The 22,113-nt window shown below is 35.0% G+C and overlaps 1 protein-coding gene across 1 annotated transcript; it reads left to right on the top strand.

The window, feature by feature from the left end:
- The first annotated feature begins 238 nt into the window (after window positions 1-238).
- On the top strand, window positions 239-22,107 carry gipc2 (GIPC PDZ domain containing family, member 2). Its single transcript, XM_044132959.1, has 6 exons — window positions 239-907; window positions 13,340-13,525; window positions 17,272-17,452; window positions 18,250-18,362; window positions 19,845-19,926; window positions 20,989-22,107. The coding sequence occupies exons 1-6, from the start codon at window positions 632-634 to the stop codon at window positions 21,138-21,140; spliced, it is 990 nt and encodes a 329-aa protein (XP_043988894.1). The 5' UTR covers window positions 239-631; the 3' UTR covers window positions 21,141-22,107.
- Window positions 22,108-22,113: the final 6 nt, after the last annotated feature.

The following is a 22,113-nucleotide window of genomic DNA, read 5'->3' as shown; positions in this document are numbered from 1 at the left end:
TTTAGTTATTTCTTGGACAGCTATTTTATACTTTTACTTGAGTAAAAATATGTTGAAGTATTGCCACTCTCACTTCAGTACAATTCTTGAGTAGGTACTCTACCCACTTGTGAAAATCAATAACAGAAATATAAATATAAATGAGTGTATTTTTTGTTATATTCTCTTAGAAATCAATGTAAAAATGTTTGTTATCTTGTGTTTCAATGTTAAAGGTAAACTGTGGTACTAATTGTTTTGAGGCGGATCCAGTCCCTGTTGTGGCGTACAGGTGCCCTCCTGATCCAGAGCTTTTCCCACTGCGCCTGCGTCCCACAACACGCTGACACACAAACAGAGGAGCTATTGTTGGTCGAGGACTGGGCAGCAGTCCGCAGGTTCAGTCAGGATTTATCTTACCTGTTGAAATTTCGTGGGAGTTATTTTCAACTTTAAAGAGAAAAAATTTATAAATAAAGAGAAGAAGTCAGGTAAGGAGAAGGAAAACAAGCGTTGGCGGTAGGAAGAAAGGAAGAAGGACACTAAGGAGGAAGTAAATAAGGACGAACCCGACCGTTGGGCTCTGAACTCAACAGGTCAGCCTCATCTTCGGTGTCTTTCAAACGGAGCGGCTCGGAGCGACGACAGAAACATGCCGTACGGACCGTGGAAGAAGAAAAACAAGGCGACGAAGGAGCACTTGGTCGAAAACGAGGAGTTGAGCGGCGGACACGCAGGTGCTGGGAGCCTGGGTAAATCCGCCGTGAACGGAGCGGGGCTCCCGCCTCCACCTGCCAGCATGCGGCCCAAGCTGGTGTTCCACACGCAGCTAGCGCACGGCAGCCCCACCGGGAGGATCGAGGGATTCAGCAACGTCAAGGAGCTCTACGGCAAGATAGCAGAGGCGTTCAATATCAGTCCTCCTGATGTAAGTAATAATAATATTATTACTAATAAAAACACATACAAACTCACCTGTCGTACGAGGTACCTATAATTGTTTTGAAGTAAGAGTAGCACGACTTGAGCTTATTTTTCAACTACGGTAAAAGTAAAAAGTAGTCGTCCAAGAAATTACTCAAGTAAGAGTAAAAGGTATTTGGTAAAAAGTCTATTCAAGTACTGATTAGGACTAATCAAATTATCAATAATTTAATATTTAAAAATTACATACAGTCCACCCAAAATATAAAGTTAAGTGGAAATTTAGGTATTTTAAGGGCGAAAATAACAATAATAGATACAAGTAACAAAATCAGGCAAAATATTTTTTTCCAAATATGTTTCTTTCAATAAAAATCTTATGAAACTTTAACAAAAACGGTAGGTGTGTGTCTGTGTCTGGCCAATTTTTGGTTAAACCATGTTTGTTTTTTATTCAATAGGTAGAGATTTCAGAAATTTTACTCAAGTTCATACTTGAGTATAAAATTACTCAAGTAAAAATAAAAAGTATAACATAGTAAAAATACTCCTGAAAGTACTCCCTCCTGTACCCCCAAAAATGACTCTAGTAAATGTAACTAGTCACTGCATACATATGCTGTTATATTCATACACCCAAAGCAGTATTTTTTTTTAACTTGTGATGCACCAATCCAATAATCACTGATCAATACAAGCCTGGTTTAAGTTCATCAGCCTTGGGCAGAGATATAAAAGGGAAAAAACAAAACAAAACATATTCCCCATTATTTATTGAATAAGCATTGATTGAAGCTGTTCTTGGTCAATAACGATTTTTGTTTTATCCGTGGTCTGACCAGCTGCTAAAACAATTACTGATTTAAACTCTTACAGACTGATTTGTGCATCCATTAAATGTGTCCAACCTTGAAAACACCTACTTTTTCAACTTTCCAGCATGTTTTTTCATTTAATTTTTTGAGTTTTTGATGCATAAATGGGGAAATCTTGGAATCATTTAATTTCTGTTGATACTGCCTCGATCTAGAAACCTTCAGCACTTTCTAGCTCATGGTAAATGTTCGTTACACTTGATTGTTGCAGTAATTAATATTTGAGCCAACCTGAGCTGAATAAAACTAAAGAAAAAAAAATACTTGGTTTTTCCTGCTTTCAAGTTTTTAAGGTGGAAAGTACACAAAGCTTTCTTACAGTGCTTTTTTTCTAGAAAGCTTGACCAATTACGCTACATTCATTATATTTTTAATAATTATCCTCAATGTATTTATCATTTTTGAAACTCTAATTTCGATTCTGTTGCTACTTGATTTAAAAAAATTAACTCCCTCAACATCTTGTTACCTTTTCACAAAGGATTTCACACCTGAAATATAAATCTGCCCAAAGGTTATTAGCATGTTGTTTCACTCTTACTAGCTTTACTATGTAATACCAGTGGATTAAGTATTATCTCCATCACACCCATTTATGTTTCAACACCAGTCAGTTGGATAATGATCAAAATCTGCTTTATATTTTGTTGATTTACTTTGAAAATCCAATTTTTATTCCTCTTAAATCATTGAAATTGAAAACTCCCTCTGCGTTTAGTCTGGAAATACTACATGTTCTTTCCTGATCATCTAATTAATTATGTAAATTATTACACAAAAAATTAATTAATTAGTGGTAATCTTCTGCTACTCTTGTTTTTTGTTGTTGAGAAAGACTTTGCAGCAAAATATTTTTGTTTATGGGAAATATTTGCTCCATCTAATTATATGATTAAAACATCCTTAAGGAAAATTTGTTTGGTGTTAAAAGCCTTAAAGAATAAATCAAAATCAGCCAATCATACTTTAAATAAGAAAAAATTAACTGGTAGTGCAGGAGGTTGGTAATTTCATCCCAACCTTTTTCTACTTTCTACATGTGTACTCATTATTTTTATGTCTGCGTATTTTCCTGGTTGTTGAGTAATTCTGATTTAATATTTCTAAATAGGCATATTGCTACAATATACCTATTGTTAACTTTCTGAAGATTTTACTTTACTCCCTCTTTCCTTTGATTGTAGTTCTCATTTCGATTTGAAAATCAAGGCATTGGATGTCTGTTGATTACATTTTATTCAGACATTTGTTTCTTTTTGTTTTATTATTCCTTTTATTTTGAGCTGAAATTTAAATTTTTCGTCATAAAAGACGTCTCAGTAGTCTGAAATGAGCTGATTCTATAGATTTTGTGGTGGTGACATTTTAAGCATCTACCTGGAGATGTGTACCTGAGTGTGTTTTTTTTAAATTAGTTTACACAGAGTGCTTCTTTGTATTTTTTTGAGTAATTTTAGTCCTGATTGTATTGAAAAGGATAAACATGGCTTACTTATCTTCTGATTGACATATTCTATCTAAATGTGAATATTGAATTCCTAATCGGTTGTGATTTTTATGTTTCTCTCTGATATTGTTGTGATTTGTTAAATGCACATTTTAGTTGCTGCTGTCTACATTTAGTTTTTGTTCATCTATGTAGGAATGCTTGTATTGTTTTAGTGGTAAGGAGTAAAATGTTTGTGTGGGTTTTGGTAAAGATGCTAAACTTTTACTGTGACATTGCAGGAAGGAATGAAAGAATGCAGTTTAATATGTAGCTCTTCTCAGAAATGGCTCCTGTGCTGGACATTAAGTCAGCTTTGTCTCCAAAGACACGCCTTGTCAGCTCTTTCTGGCCTGCCTCACCTTTTACACCTGAAGCACTGAGAGTGATCTTTGTCCCTTCTCCGTCTGCCGTCACCGGATATCTTCCAAACTAAACGTGTCTATATTTAGTTGTAGTTATCGTGTTTATTCAGCATCAGATTCCAATAGATGCCAGGGGGAAAAAGCTGGAAACAAAAGCAGGTTCTGTGTCTTTCCTTTGAGGTTGAACTGTCTGAGTTCTTCTTTTGAAAAGGGAGCATGAGTGGTATGTTTTGTTATGTCAAATGTCTGAGCAGGAAACCATGAAGACCTGAGTGACGGTGAATCACACAACCTGGCCAGTGATGCAGCATTTTTTAAAGTCATCAACTGTTTAAATGTATCCCTAATGAGTCCCAACTCTTTTTCTTTTTTGTTGTTTTATCTGAATGGGACAGCGGCGGTTTTTCTATGGCTGTTTGTTCCACTGAGTCTATTTGTCACGCTCATTAGGCTTTTCCTGTCTGAACTAGTTTTACTGAAGCTGCCTCAGTTTGTTCTTCTCACAGTGACAAAAGACTTTTGAACAAGTTGTATTGGAAGACTAGTGGAAATGATGAATGAAGAAAGAGTTTGAAACGTTTACTCACCTTTTTAATGTGAATATAGGGCAGAAAACCATTGTCTTCACAGCTGAGTATTCATTTTAAGTCTTATTTTGTAGATTTTTTACAAGCAACTAAAAGTTACTTGGAGAAAATTCTTTAAATCAATCAGATTGAGACAGACTTTTTATAGACTTTGGTTATGTTCACGAAGCAGGAGAATGGGACCAAAATCCATTTTTTTGCTGTCCTTATTCAACTTTTCAACATTCAGAACAACCCAATTCCAATTTTTTATTTTTTATTTTTTCACCAATCAAATATCTGATTTCATAAGTAGTGCCAAATCAGATACATATCCGATTGATTTTAAAGTATCTGCAGTCTGTACAGTCATGTTGCATTTTATCCAATTTTTATGTCATTTTATAAATGTATTTAATCCACTGGATTAAATATTGCCTCCTTCACAGCCATTTACATTAACTGTTTCAACACCAGTCAGTTGGACAATGATCAAAATCTACTTTGTTTCCATTGATTTGCTCTGAAAATCCAATTTTTATTCCTCTTAAAAGTGAAGACTCCCTCTGCTTTTAGTTTGCAAATATATCAGCTGACAGCTTGCTCTTTGCTGAGTTTAGTTACAGTCATATAAATGCTTATACATAAAAATATTTAATTGCCGTTAATCTCGTGCTACCTTTGTTTTCCGTTGTTTGATGTAGCAGCATCTTTTTGTTTATGGGAAATGTTTCCTCCATCTAATTATATGATTAAAACAGCATTAAAGAAAATTGGTTTGGCTGTGTTATAAGCCTTCAAATCAAAACATCACACCTTAAAGGAAAAAAAGATTTGCAATATGTTATAATTCTGCAGAAGAAGAAGACATATGTGGTAAAACTGGTTGTACAAAAATGGCTGAAAATTATAATTATGATCTATGAAAGACGTTACTGAAGTGCATCTCAACACAATCGAAATTGTTTACTTCTGTAAACAATTTGTTACTGTTTGATGACAACAACTTGGGATCATAAATTGTTCTCACAGAAGTATAAATGTATTCGTGTTTGGTTGGTGTTAATATGAACAACGACAGAAAAAAACATTTGATTTCATCAAAAAATCTGAAGTTGGCATCAAGACCTGCAGCCTGAACAAAGCCTTAGTTCTAGGCTTTTTCTATTTCTTGTCAGTTTTCTTCACACAGCTATTTTCATGTTGATTTGGAAATGTTTTTGAAAAATTAAATCCTGCTTCATCATCTGTTTTCTAGCAGATACTGAAGGTTAAGGCTGTAAAAATAACTGGCACTGTGCATCCCTGTCTTTCTGTAACTTCAGATTATTAATAGAAAACTCTTTTCAATATCAAAAATATTCAAAATAAAAGGCAGCTGGGGAAGCTGAAACCCCCAGGCACAATGCTAATCACAATGCGATTGGCTGGCGCTTGCAAAGCAACCAATCAAGGAGCACCATTCGTTTTCTTTGCTGCTGATTGGCTGTAACCCCAAGGCTGGAGAGAACGCAGAGCACTGTGGATGTTGGTTCTGTCGAAGTGCACAAAAAGGATTTTAATGTATATTGAGATATATTTGATATTACAAACATTAAGACAAACGGTTATAAATGTTTTTATGTTGTCTTTCAATATAAAAACAAACCATGTACCCAAAGCTGTTCTTTGGTACCGGTGGTCCACTGTATTTTAATCTGTTAATAACATCTTCTATTAAACTCTACATCCATTTGAGGAAAATAACCACAGAGCATTATACTGCCACTACCGTGTTTCTCTGTAGGTAAGGTTTTCATTTCCTGAAGTTGTTTTTAAGCCAAAAATAAATTCTTAAGTTGTAAATAAATAAATAAAGTTGGGCTTCATCAGATATTGACACATTGTCCCACGAGGTTTTGGAAGATTTAAAAAGTTTTCTGTAGTTCAGTGTTTCATATTTGTGAAATTAGCACAGGGAAGAAGAAAAAGACCCATTTTATCACTTTTCATTTACAACCATGATGCTTAGTTTTCATCCTTTACTCTCTTATTGCAGCTGTAAACTGGGTGTTTTATAAATCCTATCTAGAACTAGAGGAACGTTTACATTTACAGGAATCAGTGGTGATTATTTTTCCATTTTGGTACACAGAGAAAATAATTTCCTGCTTAAGTAATGCCTTAATACTTGCCCAGTGGGCAGGAGAGTAAAAATAACAGCTCAAATCTCAGCATGTCATCAGTATTATTAGTTAAAGATGTCAGGCAGCTATTTAACTATTTAACTCATACAGTATTAGGAGATACAGATATCCATGTTTGATAAATCTAAACCTGTAAAATTAAATAACTTATATTACCGATTTAAATCATTTCAGCTCTTTTCCCTTTGGCAGCACACCCTGTAACTTTTTTTTCCACAAATGTAGACAGAAAGATCTGATAGTGCTTGTTGTTAGACTGCACAGATTTTAGGACAGGAAGTCTCCTATGTCCGGCTCGGTGGGGCCTGCCTGAAATCTAACCAGATAACTCGTCACATTTTCGTCCCAGAGGACCCAGACAAGCAGCTCTGCCCACCGGGCCTCCTCCCTTCACAAACACCACCAACATTCAGCATATCTGTGATGGAACTGGACTTTATTATCGCTGGACAGAAGATAAAATCATCTTAAAGATAGTTTTTTTCCAAACTGAAGTTCAGCTTTTCAGGAACAAAGCTATACATCTAGTTTATTATCATTTGACTTATAAAAATCAACACATTTTTTTGGGGTGCACTGATTTATCGGCCAGCTGATTTATCTGTGCCGATGTATCTTAATTTTGGGAGACTGGCGATCGGCCCATTTTTGCATGTGAAGCCGATCTTATCCTCTGATGTTATCAACCTCGGCAAAGGTCTAAAAATCAACCACTGTGCTTTTCTTTTCTCCCGTGAGAGGTTTGACTGACAAACCGACCAACCAGGTCATGTCTGCACATTTACACTTAATAATAGTCACCCCAATGTTGCCAATTCAGCAACTTTCTTGATATATTGAGCAACATTTCAGACAAAAAAACAGGATATGCCAAAATCGGAATCGGTAATATAGGCTTTTTAAAACATCAGTAATCTACAATCGGCCAGAAAACTGCAATTGGTGCACTGCTAATTTTTTCCTTAATTGAATGGCATGTTCACTGGTTTTTCCCAATTTGTAGAGCAGCGAAGCGAACTGGACCTCTCTGTAATGTCACATTTATAGCACAAAAATTCAGAAACCATTGATTTATAATTAACTGGTTAATTGAAAGTCATGAAGATGGATTAAAAATGTTACTTGTTTCAAACCTGTTGAAACCTAATTGTGGTAATAAAGATTTGGTTTTAATGAAAAGAAGATTTCTTGTTTTCTTAATTATTATTATTAAACTATAAAGAATATCTGATGCACATTTTCAGATGCCATCTCTTAGAAAATGCATGTTGACCTCTGTTAGCCAAATGGCGTACAATGATGTTTATGAACAAAGATCCACAAAAACAGCTAACATACTAGAGCTGGATGCTGTGACTATAAGTGGAGTTTTCTCAACCACATTCAATCAGCTGGGATTTATTTTCATTAGGCATTAAAATGTTAATTAAAAATACAATTTCAATCTTCAGCTATTGAAATTTTATGCACAGCTGTCAAATTCAGTCTGCACTCCAAACTAAATGAAAAGACGGTTTCACAATGAGCATCAATCATTATGACTGTGACATCTGTTTTTATCCACTGGGTTTGGACCAACAGAAAACCGAGGCAGTATCACCAATAATACATTTTAGTGAGCAATGAATATAAATCAAGCTGGTAATGGAAAATTAAACAACAAACAAATCAGTCAATTAAAATATTTTGAGCTGTTTTTACATATAAAGGTCTGTAATGTAAATAAAGAGAAAAAAATTTAAATTTGGGGTGATTTTGTCAAAAAAAAACAAAAAAAACATTGGTTGCTTGTTACAAAAAACAAAAATAAATGCATCTAAATTTTCCATTTGGTGTTGAGATTTCCACGATATGAGAACCTTGAGTAAAAATCTCACAGCGTTTACCTTAAAAAATAAAATAAAATGTATGTTACTTTGGTTCCTAACTTGTCCACAGTAACATTTTGTGACCAAAATCTGACTGGTAAACTTTTATTCATGACTCCTTTTAAGACAGCAGGTCAGACTGCAGCGTTTCTATCAACACACATCAAGAGTCGTAATTATTTTTTGACAAACTGGTTGTTTGTTTTCTTTATCTGGAACTTATTTGTTGTTATTGTATCTTAATAATAATAATAATATATAATTAAATGTGTAAGAATTTATTAAATAATACATTATAATAAATGTAATAAATATTTATTAAAATAATGCACAATTTGATATTTTAATGAATATTTAAATATATAAACTCATAATTTGCAATACATTTATTATTGTAATTTCTAATAAATTATATAAATTTGTATGTATAATTTATGTATAAGTTATATATTATATAAATTATATAATATAAGTTATATGTTATATAACTTATAAAATATAGAAATGTAATGAGTAAAATTTATTTTAATCATTAGGTTTCACTGAGTAAAATTTTAACCCAAGTTAAATTTTAGATTAACATATTTGCATGTGTATACTTGTTTATTTATCACATTTATTTACGTGTTCTGTTGTGTTAGGATTTATAGCAACAAGGTTTCTTATTAAAACCCTCAAACGGATTCAAAAGCGGTCAGATGCACTTATACTTGTGAAACAGTCTGAAGTTTCTACGGTTTTGGGTCGCAGAATAAGCAGTTTTTATGAGTCTCAGTGGCTCAGTTCAAGGTCTGCGTTTTAATGGCCGTACAGCTGGAGAATTTCAGGTGTGGCTCTTGGACTTTGCCTCCTGTCCACCTGGTTACCTGAAAGCGCACATGAATTTATTTGCCTGTCATTTGAATTTCTGGACTGTGGTTGTTGGAAAGAGCTGTGCTTCCAACTAGTTTCTGTTTTGCAGATTTCAGATTGTTGTGCGTGCGTGAGCCCGGCCTTGTGGGGGATTAGGTTGAACAATCCCATCTGGGCGTCTGCCTGGTTTTTTTAAAATTTGCATTAACTCCCTGTAATGTAAATAAACAAGAAATTAATTTAGGTTAAACTCTAATTACCCATTTTTTCCCCAGCATATTTATAACAACAGGATGTTTAATCATTACCCGAAAAGTTGTACTCAAGTAAGAATAGCAGTAGTACTCCAGTTCAGTTTCTTTCAATAAAAAACATATGAAACTTTAACAAAAACTGCAGGTGTGTATCTCAGTCTAGTGAATTTCTGGTTGAAACATTTTAGTTTTTCATTCATTGGGGAGAAAATCCAGAAATTTTACTAAAGTATGAGTAGAAATACTTTAGTATTTCTACTCATATCCATCCATCCATGGATGGATGGATGGATGGATGGATGGATGGAGTTACTGGAGTAAAAGTAAAGAGAGCAGCGCAGCAAAAAATACTCTTAAAAGTAAATGCAACTAACTACTACTCAACAGTGTGTTTGTAAAAAATAAATGAGAGGATTGGTAAAACGAGTAACTTTTTGTTTATTCTGGATTTGTTTGTTGGACATTTTTTGTTATTTTTAAATCATTTTATTATAAAAATATGTGTGTACTGCCTGTTTTTTCATCTTGACAAACGGTATATCTTATTCTTGTTTAGTTAACTTAATAAATTGACTGATTTATAGTTTCGGTTAATCAGAAACAGGATTTTAGCCCAGATCAGGGAAGCACCTTCAGGAAACTCATTGTCGTACCTGTTCATCTGTGTCACATCCGCAGTTTGGCAAATGATTGCTCAGTCTTAAGATGCTGACAAACATTTTTTCTGGGTGAAAACGTACAGCTCACATCAGCATTTCCTGTTACCGATTAAAACTACCAGACTTACAGGGAGTACATCAGTATTTTATAGTGAATATCTTCAATAAAACTAGTAAACACACTTGGTTTCTGGAAGGTTAGACCCACTAATGGAGATGAATGTTTGTATTTGAGTTGTTTTTCAGGGCAGTAAACTAAGCACAAAAGTATTCATACTCTATCCAGATTTAGGTCGTAATATTTTAGATTTTATTAACGTGTTTCTTCTGACTGGAAGTAATATTAACTCGCCTGCATATTAAAAGTTAAAATGTCCAGGTCAGAAATTATAGGAATGATTTTATTGCTGTAATAGCAGTACAGATTTCTCCTTTTGTTACCCAAATATTAATAAAAAAGTAATGAATAGATCAGATCTTTTCTGCATTTTCTTATGTATTTCTAATATTGAATAAAATAAACTTGTGCTTAGATGAAAAACATTAAACAATTTTATCCGATTACTTGATTAATCATCAGAATAATTGATAGAATATTATATATTATAAAATGTTATTTTACACAACCTAATATTAATATTTAAATGGACAGACAAAGATGATGTTTGATTAAGTTTAGCTGCAGCACAGTATGACTGCATTACTGGTATAAAACTAGTATTTGAAACTTTTCTGTCAACATTATTATTTTTACATAACAAACAGAAGAAAAGTCAAGTTTTAGCAGCAGTGGACGATCTTTAATAGACCGGTAACTACAACGCTCAAAACACTTAGCAGCTGCTTAAGTTCAACTTGTGGGTGTTTTTGCTACTCTACCACCTTTTGTTTCCAAAATCTATAAAATGACAAGCAGCAAATTGAGAACTGTTCATCTTTAACAGTTCAGCTTACAATATTGGTTTGTCAGAGCAGTTAAAGATGTTGCAAAATAAATTATTTGGTTTGTAGTGGTGTGATTAAATCATAAACTCCAGAACCTATGTAATGTTTCTGCTGTCCGCCTCTTTTTCCTGTTTTGTCTCATTTAAGGAGGTAGTTCAACAGGAGTTGTTGGTGCGTAAGAAACAGGTTTCTTGAGAATGAAGTCGACATGGTTTAAGTGCAGAGTAAATTTCAGAGGGAGGTGCATCGTTTGTCTCGTCTTGCATGTCTTCACAGGAGGAAAAAGTGATCCCCGAGTGTGTGTGTGGGTGGAGACTTAAAGGAAAGAGTCGCTTTGATTGCAACATTAAAAACGTCAATTGTTTTTAATTTTTTTTGGACCTACATGAAGGAAAAATATCTTTTATTAAAGCATAAGTTCAGGGGTTCAACTGTGACTTGCAGTTAATCTGTAAAGTGTATTTTAAATGAATATAGAACCCAGATTTGGATCGTCTTCTTTCTTTTCTCATAAGAAGATATGAAATTAAATTAAATGTGAAGTTAATCTGTTTCTATGTGCGTCTTGCAGCTGATGTCACCGTCATAACAATTTTCAACCACAACAATTGTATTTGTAGCCTTTTAACAGTAATATTGCCATTGGAAGGCTATGTAATATTGTGAAGGCCTAGCTGAAACTAGTAAAACAGGGAGAACTTGCAGGTGATTCGCCTTTTGTTGACGTAATCGTAAATGATTGTGTTATCATTTGCCTAAATGTGTCAGCATATTTTTTGTTTGCTTCCTCCGCTGCTTTAATCCACCTTTTATTGTACATGCAGGAGGGAAGCTGTGTGCATGTGTGGTTTGTTTACATTTAGGCCCTTAAAATACAGTTTTATTGGCTAAAATGCAATAACAATGCATTGCTTCAGTATATACTGAGCAGGTGAAGCTAAATAATGCTTACAAGTTCTGCATAGAACATATTTCTAAACATAAATGCAAAATATAGTTTTGACTTAATTACTGCTCTGAATATGTTGGGTTTTTTAGCAAATGGCCTTTTTGAGTCTTTATACTCCAGTTAACGATTAATCCATTACTAAATTAGTTGACAATTATTTCAGCAATCGGTTAATCACAATTGATCACAATTTATACGATTAATCATTTCAGCCTTACCTCTTGGGTGTGGTTGTTTACATTTAAGTCCTTCCCTTAAGGTTTAGTTGATATAAAATGGAAATACTTAAGGGCATTAGGATTTAGGATTAGGATTAAAGAGCAGCAATGGTTTCTTATGACCAAAATCTGACATAAGTCAACTTTTTGTAAAACCAAATATTGAGGGAGTTTTTATGTCTGCATCTATATAAAATTCATGCATCAGCAGTTGCTTCAGGGTCACATTTAAACATATTTCAGTGTGTTGTTTTTTCTTTTTGCATGTGTTCAGTACCGGGGTTACATGCTGAACAGATTGCAACGAATCTCCCTCTGATTTGCCCTTCTGCCGTGCGGTTCTCCGGGTGTTTGCTCCGTGCCACAGGTCGTGGGAGGTGCAGTAGCTGTTCTTGTGAGTCAAGTGTTGGAGCAGAGGCTTTCTGTACAGCGTGTGACATGAAGCGGCCGAGCAGGACCGTAGAGGAGGAGTTTAATGCAGCCTTGGTAGCCGAGCGTAGGCGTCTCTTTGGTAATACCCCGACCTAAGTGGAGACAAATTGGCGGAGTGAGGCTTCTACATCCTCCCCTTTTTATATCACTCCTTTTTTTGGTTTCTCTCTCAGCAGTGGCCTCCCTCTGTTTTTAATCCTATTCTTTATACTCTGGTAGCCCAAGGCAACGGACAAGGCCATGCTAGCTAATGTGTGCATGAGCAACTCCTGTTGGTACACAAGCAACGCAGGCCTTGCTGTCAAGGCTCGATTGGAGCACACTGTTCATTCTACCATGAAATCAGAAAATAACTCTTAAACTTTGTGTGTTTTCCTCAGAAATCAGCTCTTTAGTAAATCCAGTTTGGCTCAGATTTTCCCATAGTTGGTTGAAAAAGCCACAAAACATTTAGAACTTGATTCTGCAGATGAGTTAGCTCAGGATAAATGTTTTACAACTCCTCAACGCTTTCCTCCTGGGGTTTCAGTGTCTGTGTTTGAAGTTTCTGTATCGTGTTTGCACTGATCAGATTTCTCTTTGAGGAGATATTTCAGTTACAAAGGTGTGAAGCCAGATTTTCACATTCCTCGCACAGAAAGGAAGAATGTTTCCCCCCCTGACGATGGTATTTATGAAGACCACATAAATACTAATAACTTTGCAGTAATAAAAGCAGAATCCTCTTTTTGGTTGGGATATTGGTTAAATCATCACTAACCTACACCTTGCATCTTCACAGATCCTCTTCTGTACCCTCAACACCCACAAGATTGACATGGAGAAGCTGCTGGGGGGGCAGATCGGCCTGGAGGATTTCATCTTTGCCCACATTAAGGGGATCAAAAAGGAGGTGGAAGTGTACAAGTCTGAAGACGCCCTGGGCCTCACCATTACCGACAATGGAGCAGGCTATGCCTTTATAAAGGTAAGAAGAAAACCTTTTTGTTGCAAACGAGGCGTTGGAGACGTGTGAAAGCACCAACTGTGATGCAGTTACAGCAAGCGCCTAGTGATGCTGCGAGCATGGCTTTTTCAGTTTTTAGTTTTCACGGTTTTATGGTTGAGCACAGTGTCAGTTATCCAAAATTCATATTTAGGATTTTTTTCTACTTCCATTTGGGTCTCAACTGCTTCTAAAAACAGCCTAAGCATTTAAAAAACCAAAAAAACACCTATCAATTTTTTGGCAATGTTTTTTGGTGTTTGGAAAACGAGCTGTTTCAAAAACCTCATGATTGTTTTGCATATCTGATGCAAATCAGATATCCTAGGTAACTGCACCGTTACCTAGCAACCCAAACTGAGTTCCAGGACTTTTGGTCAGCTGTTTTTCACTGTATGTGCTATAAAATGGCTGCTGGAAAAGACAAGCGTTTTGTTGTGCTGTATTCTTGTTTGTTGTGCAGGAGGCTTCACTTCTGCTTTTCAAAGATGTACGGTTGTATAATTGAGCATCTGTTTCCAGCCATTTTTACGTGTGAGCGTAAACGTTGCGTCTGGGGGCGTGGCCAGCAGCAGCTTATCTGGATTTAAAGTGACAAGACACCCTGAAACAGCTCAAAATAAGCAGAATTGACCAGACTAACATCTCAATATTTAAGAATTATTTTTTGCAAAAAATGTTGCAAAGTTGTTTTGTATTGCTCAGAAACCAATCCTAACCTGTTCAGGGAAGCATAATAGGTCACCTTTAGGAAAACAAATGGTATTGACCAAAACCGGAATGGGTATGCAAGTTTTTTGTTTATATCAAATCGGCCAGAAAACTGCAATTGGTGCACCGTTAATCTAAAGTATCTATTCTTAAAATCTAGTTCGTCAGTATTATTTAATAATTTTTAAGACCGACTAAACCCCACTGACTTGACATGTTCCCTACTGTAGAGTATTGTCAGCGTAACCTTGTGACTCTTCACCATGGTGCATTCAAGGACTAAATGAAGATTGGATTTTTAATTGCCGACAGGTTGGTCAAAGGTCAGAGCTAAAAAGCTGCAGATTGTGTTCACCAACCGATTTTTGTACCCCTATTTATTATCCTGTTGCTCAAGTCATTATGCTGGTGCCTTTATGTTAATTATTATATTATTGATTCCAGACAATGATTGATAAGTTATCACAATCTAATATCGAATAGGGCTTTTATAGTAACATCAGAATCAGTTCACAGGCTGCATATTTGTCATTTTTTAAATGGCAAAATAAGAAAAATTGATATGAATGTATTTTTTTTGATGGCTTTAAACTTAATTCAACTTTGATAATAAGAAGCTTCTTCCTGCCTGTCCTAAAACAAACATAAAAGAGCAGAATCTCTGTACGTTTCAGTGTAGTTTTAAGTATCGTAGACAACAATATCTTCATCCGGTCCTCTCTATTCTGATATGACCCGACTGTGTTTCTCAAAAATGTAATTATGAAACAGTTAAAATCCAAAACTCAAGCTCTTATCTGATTTAGTAATACAGTCGTGATGCCTCTGGTCTCGACCAACTTGTTTCTTTCTTCTGGTGGTTTTTCAAACCTTTATGTGTTGTGAGTCATAATGCTTTGTGATGTGTCACCTTGTGTAATGGTTTTCTCTGTGGGATCAATCTGCTCACATGCGACATCATGTGATGCTGCTGCTGCACTGCAGCTCCACAGTCTGATGCACTGACAGGGACGATTACAGGGCACGCACGTTCAGTTACAACATGAGAAATATTAATAACTTGTCCTATGAATATAATCTAACAAGACTGTCTGTATTTTTACAATATTTGTTTATTAAATTGCAGAAAAAACTATTTTGTTTATAGGTTTTGTTTAGGGAAATGTTTGAATTTGTGTAGAAAATTATAAAACAGCGCACAGTTTGCAACCTGAAGACAAAAACAATATGCTGGGCTTGCATTTATTTATTAAAACATTGCTTAATTTTTAAACTTCATGCATAAAGTTATGAGGGTTACACATTCAATACCCAACATCTGTCTGTGACATTTGTAGAAACATTCAGCCTTTGCCTAAACCTGCTTTTCTTTGCAGGATCTTTTCGTTCGTTCATTCCTTCTTCCTTTCGTTCTTTTGTTTGCATTTTATGTTCAGTTTTTCTTCTTCAGTTTTTACTTTCTTCCTTGTCTCTTTTTTTATTTTTTTCTTTCATCCTTTTGATTCTTCATCCTGTTTCATTCTTTTGTCTTTCTTTATTTTGTTTCATTCTTTTGTCTTTATTTTGTTTCATTCTTTCTTTACCTTCTTATGTCCTTTTTTCTTTTACTTCTTTTTCATTCTTTTTTTATGTGTTACATAAGTACTTTCTTTCCTTCTTTCTTCCTTCTGTCATATCTAATTTTTTCCTTTCGTCCTTTTTAGTCCTTTTGTTTTTCTTCATTTTGGCTTTTCTGTCGTTCTCTTTTCTTTTATTTGTACTTTTAGTTTGTTTTTACTTTTGTCCTTTCTTTCATTCCTTCTTTCTTTTTGCTTTTTCTTTCTTTTACTTCCTTTCCTTTCTTCATTTTTGTTCTTTCTTTAGTTCCTTTTTCTTTTGCCCATTTTTTCTTTTGTTCTTTGGCCTTTTGTTTGTTCTTCCTGTTGCCCTTTTCCTTTTCTTATTTTAATCCTTTCTTCTTCATCCTTTTTTTCTTTTGAGGCTTAGAACTGAACAATCCCTTTTTCTGACAAACTGCATTCTGCTTCAAAGTTTTTCTTCTTAATTTTAGATGTACTTAAGAGCCGAAACCTCATTTCTCTGCCGATTCATTTCTCGCCTGTGACGTTCCACTCTGCAGCTGGACCAGCAGGTCATCATTTGTTAGTAAAAGCAGCATTCCTCCAGCCTCTAATTTATTTCTGTTTAATCTATTCCTCTAAAAACCAAACATGACCTCAAATTCCTCACTTCAACCTTTTCGTTCATTAATCTGCGTTTTCCTGATAAGAATGACATTTGCACCGTGTAAGTCTACCGCTGCTGTCTGGACGTTACAACTTCATCGCTTGCGTATGAAAATCATCTAAACACATCCAGTTTAAAAAAATGACGGAATATTCAGAACTATTTAGATTCCCATTGGAAAGCTTATATTAAAAACTAATTTCTGATGCGCATCAAGGAAAGCCTCACCTACAAACATACGTCTGTATTAATTTTGTTGGTCAGCAGGTTTTAGTTTATGATGGGCCTGAATCTGGGAGATTCCTGGTTTGTTTCTGGATGTCCGAACCAGTTTCATTTCTGTTGAGATGAACAGTTTGGGTCAAATGTTTGAAAGTTGGATTCATTTTGGCTTTTCAGACTCTGATCGCGAGAAAACAAAATTTTTAATGGATAGCTGGTGGTGTACACCGCTAGCTAAAATTTAGCTGCTAACACTAAAACACTAATCATAAACATTAGTCCCACTAATGCTAAAGGGCTACACCAAAAGGTGTTGTAAAAAACTGAGTCCATGCCAGAAAACAAGAAGATTTTAAAGAGCTTCACTGTTTCTAGTAAAAACTGTGATCTAATATCCACAAAACTTTTCTCTGCAACTTCCTGTGAACATTTATCCAAATGTAGATTGGTATGTACATAGTTGGGCCTGTTTGCATCGTAGAAAAGCTGAAGTTATACATTGTGAATTGTTTTTAGTGTCTTTTAGTCGCGTATGTTGCTAGTCTGCCCTTCCTCTACCTGCATGGCAGCGAATCCGAGAAGGCAGCGTTGCAGACGAGGTGAAGGTGATCTGCGTGGGCGACCACATAGAGTGCATCAACGGACGTAACATCGTCGGGACGCGGCACTACGAGGTCGCCCGCATGCTCAAAGACCTTCCCAGAAACACGACTTTCACCCTCAAACTGATCGAGCCCATGAAGGCTTTTGGTGAGTTCGAAACAGACATTTCCAAGATGCAAGATTCAATTTTCATTTTAAATGACCTTCTATTACTCTTTGAAGTTTTGAGCACCATTTTCATAGGTTGGAACTATTTTATTGGTTATCTTGACGATTAATTGGATACCAAAAATTAAGCTTTTTTCACACTAAAAGATGCAAAAATGATCCAATTCAATTAGTTTTTGGAAAACAAGAAAATATTATATTATATTATTGCCTAAAATGCAAAATTATTATTAATACTAAAAATTCTAGAGGCTTTATTACCTCTCCAAATATGAAGTTTTTTCAGGAAATTGCCTAAATTAGTTGATTATTATCACAATAATTAATTAATCATTTCAACCCTAATCATTTTACTTCTACTATAGATATAATCTGCAAATCTTTGTGGGTATTTATTGATTAATTGGACTGTTGTGATGTCACAGAATAATTGATTGATTATTTGAACTTTTGTTTAATTTCTCAAGCAAAATTGGTATTTTAGTGAGAACCACAATGATTATAAACTAAACAGTAAACACCACCTTGTGAAGCCGAATAGTTTTTATACTTATTATATAAAGGATTCCTTAAAAGTATGATGAGATTTTATCCTTGGAGTATAATATTTTAGAGGTAAATGCCAGATGATTTCTTTTTAGTCTGCAATGTTGTGCAGCAGTTATAAATAAAAAGTGACCAGGTGTTTGGCATTTAATGACTCACATCTTAGTCACAGACTAAGAAGGAAGTTTACATAAAGCATTTTTTTACTTTACATTTTCCCACTTTGACAGAAATGCTCGAGCCCAGGTCAAAGGGCGGCAAGCCGGGCAACGACAATAAGATCGGCACCGGGAGGAGCACGCTGAGACTTCGCTCCAAAGGTCCAGCCACAGTGGAGGACGAGGTATTTCATCCTCATCTCTGTCTATTTTATCCTTATGTAACCATCACACAGTGATTAGATGATTCACTGCGATTTAAAAGGCTGCGCTGAATATTTATGTCTGAAGTTGTTTCCTCAGTCGGAGGGAGACGGCTGAGCTCTGGTGTGAATGTCTCAATGAATTATTCCACCTGTTCCACGGATTTCACGTTCTGATGTCAGATTGTGTTCTTAAGTAGATGAATGATGCTTTCTAAACTGTGTGGTTTATACATCATATAGATCAGTTGGTTTGTAACTACTCATTTACTTGAGTAACTTTATAAAAAATCACTTTTAGGAGTATTTTTACTACTTTTCCTTTGGCAAAAATATTCAGATTTCTCAAACATTTTTCCATTTTGTCAATTAAAAACTTGTTTCTTTTGTGCGTTTTTTATATTTAAAAAAGTTAATGTTGCATTTGTATTAAGCCCCTCAGACAGACTTGGGTGGTAACTAGTTACATTTACATGAGTGACTTTATTTTATTTTATTTTTTAAATATACTTCTAAGAGTATTTTATTACACTGTGTTTTTTACTTGTACTTGAGTAATTTTATTTTGAAATATCACTACTCTTAGGTTTTATCCGAGTTAGATTTTTGGATTTTCTTATAACTGAATGATGGACATGGTTTTAACCAAACATTCACCACACCTGCAGTTTGGGTTAAAGTTTCATAAGTTTTTTATTGAAAGAAACTGATTTGGAAACATTTTCTTTTGCCTGATTTTGTTATTTTTTTTGTCATTTATGTCCTTTCTGTCCTTAAAATGTAAAACAATTCCACTCAACTTTGTAATTTGATTATGTAATATCTGAATATTAAATGATTGATAATTTGATCATTTACTCAGTACTTGAGTAGACTTTTTACCAAATACTTCTTTACTTTTGAGTGAAAACATTTGCATCCTGTTAAAATAAATTCGTATTTTATTGAAGCAGCATAATCAAACTCTGAAAATTAGAGGAAAATCCACTGTTGTTCAAATTTTAAATACTTAGTGTGAAAAATATCCAAGAATAAAAAAATAAACAACCTCTCTGCGTTTTTAGAGTTTATGATGCCATAAACTGGCGAATTTAAAAAAACAAGACTTTTTTTTGTCAGAGATTAAGTTACTGCATTTAAATACATTAATTTTAATTATTTTTTTACACGTCTTTACCAGATGTCTTGCTCTTTTTAACATGACATGTCTGAATAAACGATGTTGAACAATACCGTAAAAGTGACCCATTTCTATATGAAGAAATATTTAAGAAAAACATTTTAAATCGTAGGTTGGAAATTAACCTTTTTTTGTTTGTCGTCTTCATTAATGGGAGTTGCGAGAGTGTATTTCTTTAAAAATTACACAGCTGTGACTTTCTACCCTGTTTTCGTGTTTTACTACTTAAATTGTGCCTTCGAGGAAACTGGACAAAAATTTTCTAAACTGTTCTTGTTTTGCAGCCAACAGAATTTGATGAGAAAGCAATAAAGAAAGTGGACGACCTCCTGGAGAGCTACATGGGGATCAGAGACACAGAGCTTGGTAGGAAATGTTTTATTAGCTCATAATTTAAAATTACTCCTCCTAAACAAGTTATTCTCAGTATAAAATATTAAAAATGTAACTCATTTTTTCACTATTATTATCAATTCAAAAATACTCGATCAAAAAGAGAAATTAAATGTCAAAACTCATCACCCAAGCATCCTTAGAGTTGTGGTGAATGGTGATGGATCTCAGGTAGCAGTCAGTCTTGCAGCGAATCCATAGTGGCTTCTGACTGAAAATTGTTGCTGTACAACAATCTCATGAGCATCATACATGCTAACAGCTCAATATCTGGTGAGCAAAAACAACATTCAAATGTAACGTGTCCAGAATTACAGCATGAATTGTTAACAAGCACAGCTAATCCACCTCATTTGCTTTTGCTGCTCCTGTTTAAACTCCCATCAGTGGTGATCTTTGCCCACTTCAACCAGGGTGATAATAGTTTAGAGTTTTCAGTATAGTTTTATTTCGTTATTCTGTTTTAGTTAACTATGATAACCTTGGTTTTAACTTCCTGTAGTGCTGGACGATAAGTCAATAACAGTATATCACAATAGACGCATGATCAGGATCAATAGGTGATATATCTGGTTGAATATTCAGTATTTTCACTGAAATGTGATCTAGAACTGCACAGCATTCTGGGAGATGTAGGTAGAGGAAAGGCTTTAGCCGCTCAAGGTTGGTGGGATCAACTGACTCACTCACTCCTTGGTTACCTAGCAACTCAATCATTCTGTGGTTACATCGCAACAAGCTCTTGAGTAACTGGCGCAGTAGCAGTTTCAGGTTTCTGCTTAAGAATAAAAAACAACTGGTTTGGAGTGAAAACTGGATAAAACGGGGAAGGTTACCCTACCAGTTTGGCAGCATTTCAGATGTTCAAAACCAAAAACTAATCAATAATTATCAATATTGACTAATATGAAACTCTTGTATCGTGATACATTTTTCAAACATGTCGTCAAGACAACTTCCTGACAAAAACAGATTTTTTGATCCAGTTTTCTGAAGCATCTGTAATCTTTGATTTTTCTCCCCGCCTCTCTCCAGCTGCTACGATGGTCGAAGTCGGCCGCGACAAGAAGAACCCCGACGAGTTCGCCATGGCTCTAGACGAGTCCCTCGGAGACTTCGCCTTTCCCGACGAGTTCGTCTTTGACGTGTGGGGCGCCATCGGAGACGCCAAGCAGGGAAGGATTTAAGTTTTCTGCTGCATCCCTCAGACAGACACACACATACACACACACACACTCCTCTCCCAGACGCCGACTGGACAAACAGGCAGGCTGGCGTGTCAATAAAGAAATTAGCCTGTAAAGATATCTGCAGTCCAGTTTCTGACACCGGACCAGAACGTTGATTACCGAGTCCAGATGTTGCAGAGGTTTGTCACAGTGGTTATAAATTGCACCTTCACAAGCTTAAATCCCCTCTTTCATACTCTTAATCTATTTTTAGTTGTGTATGTTTGGATATACAGATGTGTGGCACATCTTTTTATAATTTTTTTTTGTTTTTTATATACATATATATATATATATGAGAATGTTGCTGATTTTACAGCAGCATTGTGTAATTAGAATAATGCAGATTTTTAAGAATATTTCTCTTGTCAGGTAATTTTTTTTTGTCTTTCTGGTAGATTACTTGTGATAATTTATCATCTGTTCTGTTGTTAGCCAAATAGACATTCCTCAGTAGTTGTGTTTCCATTACAAATGTGCAAAACTTTGTCGATATTTAGATAAAAATATAATTTTGCAATTACAATGTTTCCCTTAAATAAGAAACAAAATTAAAAATCACAATTTTCACCCGACAAGTTATTAAAAACCATGCCGCTCCACCATCCTCCACTTCCTGTCATCTTCTTTGTCGTCTCCACCAGTAGTAACATCCGGTTGTTGTTCACATGAAACCGTTTCCAAAGCAACAACTAAATCCTAGAGCAAACGTCAATGGAAACGCAGCTAGTTTCTTAGTCTTAAGGGTATATTTTTACATGTTTGTTCAATTTCTGTAAATTATTGTCAAATGAAATCAAAGCTGTGGCAACTGTGAAGACCTTTTCAGAGCTGTCTATAAATTTCCGTAGCCAGCTGTTTGCAAACATAAGGGATCATTGTTGTTGCATAAAGACAAATAAAGTGTGACATATTGTAATTATTATTTTCT

Source organism: Gambusia affinis, linkage group LG12 (assembly GCF_019740435.1).
Source record: "Gambusia affinis linkage group LG12, SWU_Gaff_1.0, whole genome shotgun sequence".
NCBI classification, from domain to species: Eukaryota; Metazoa; Chordata; class Actinopteri; order Cyprinodontiformes; family Poeciliidae; genus Gambusia; species Gambusia affinis.
This window is presented reverse-complemented; position numbering and strand designations above follow the sequence as displayed.

Bases quoted from the DNA above. Each gene is read 5' to 3' on its own strand.
- gipc2 (XM_044132959.1), top strand. From the start codon at position 632: ATGCCGTACGGACCGTGGAAGAAGAAAAACAAGGCGACGAAGGAGCAC. The intron at 13,526-17,271 runs GTAAGAAGAAAA...CCTGCATGGCAG, and splicing joins CAGGCTATGCCTTTATAAAG to CGAATCCGAGAAGGCAGCGT. The intron at 18,363-19,844 runs GTATTTCATCCT...CTTGTTTTGCAG, and splicing joins CAGCCACAGTGGAGGACGAG to CCAACAGAATTTGATGAGAA.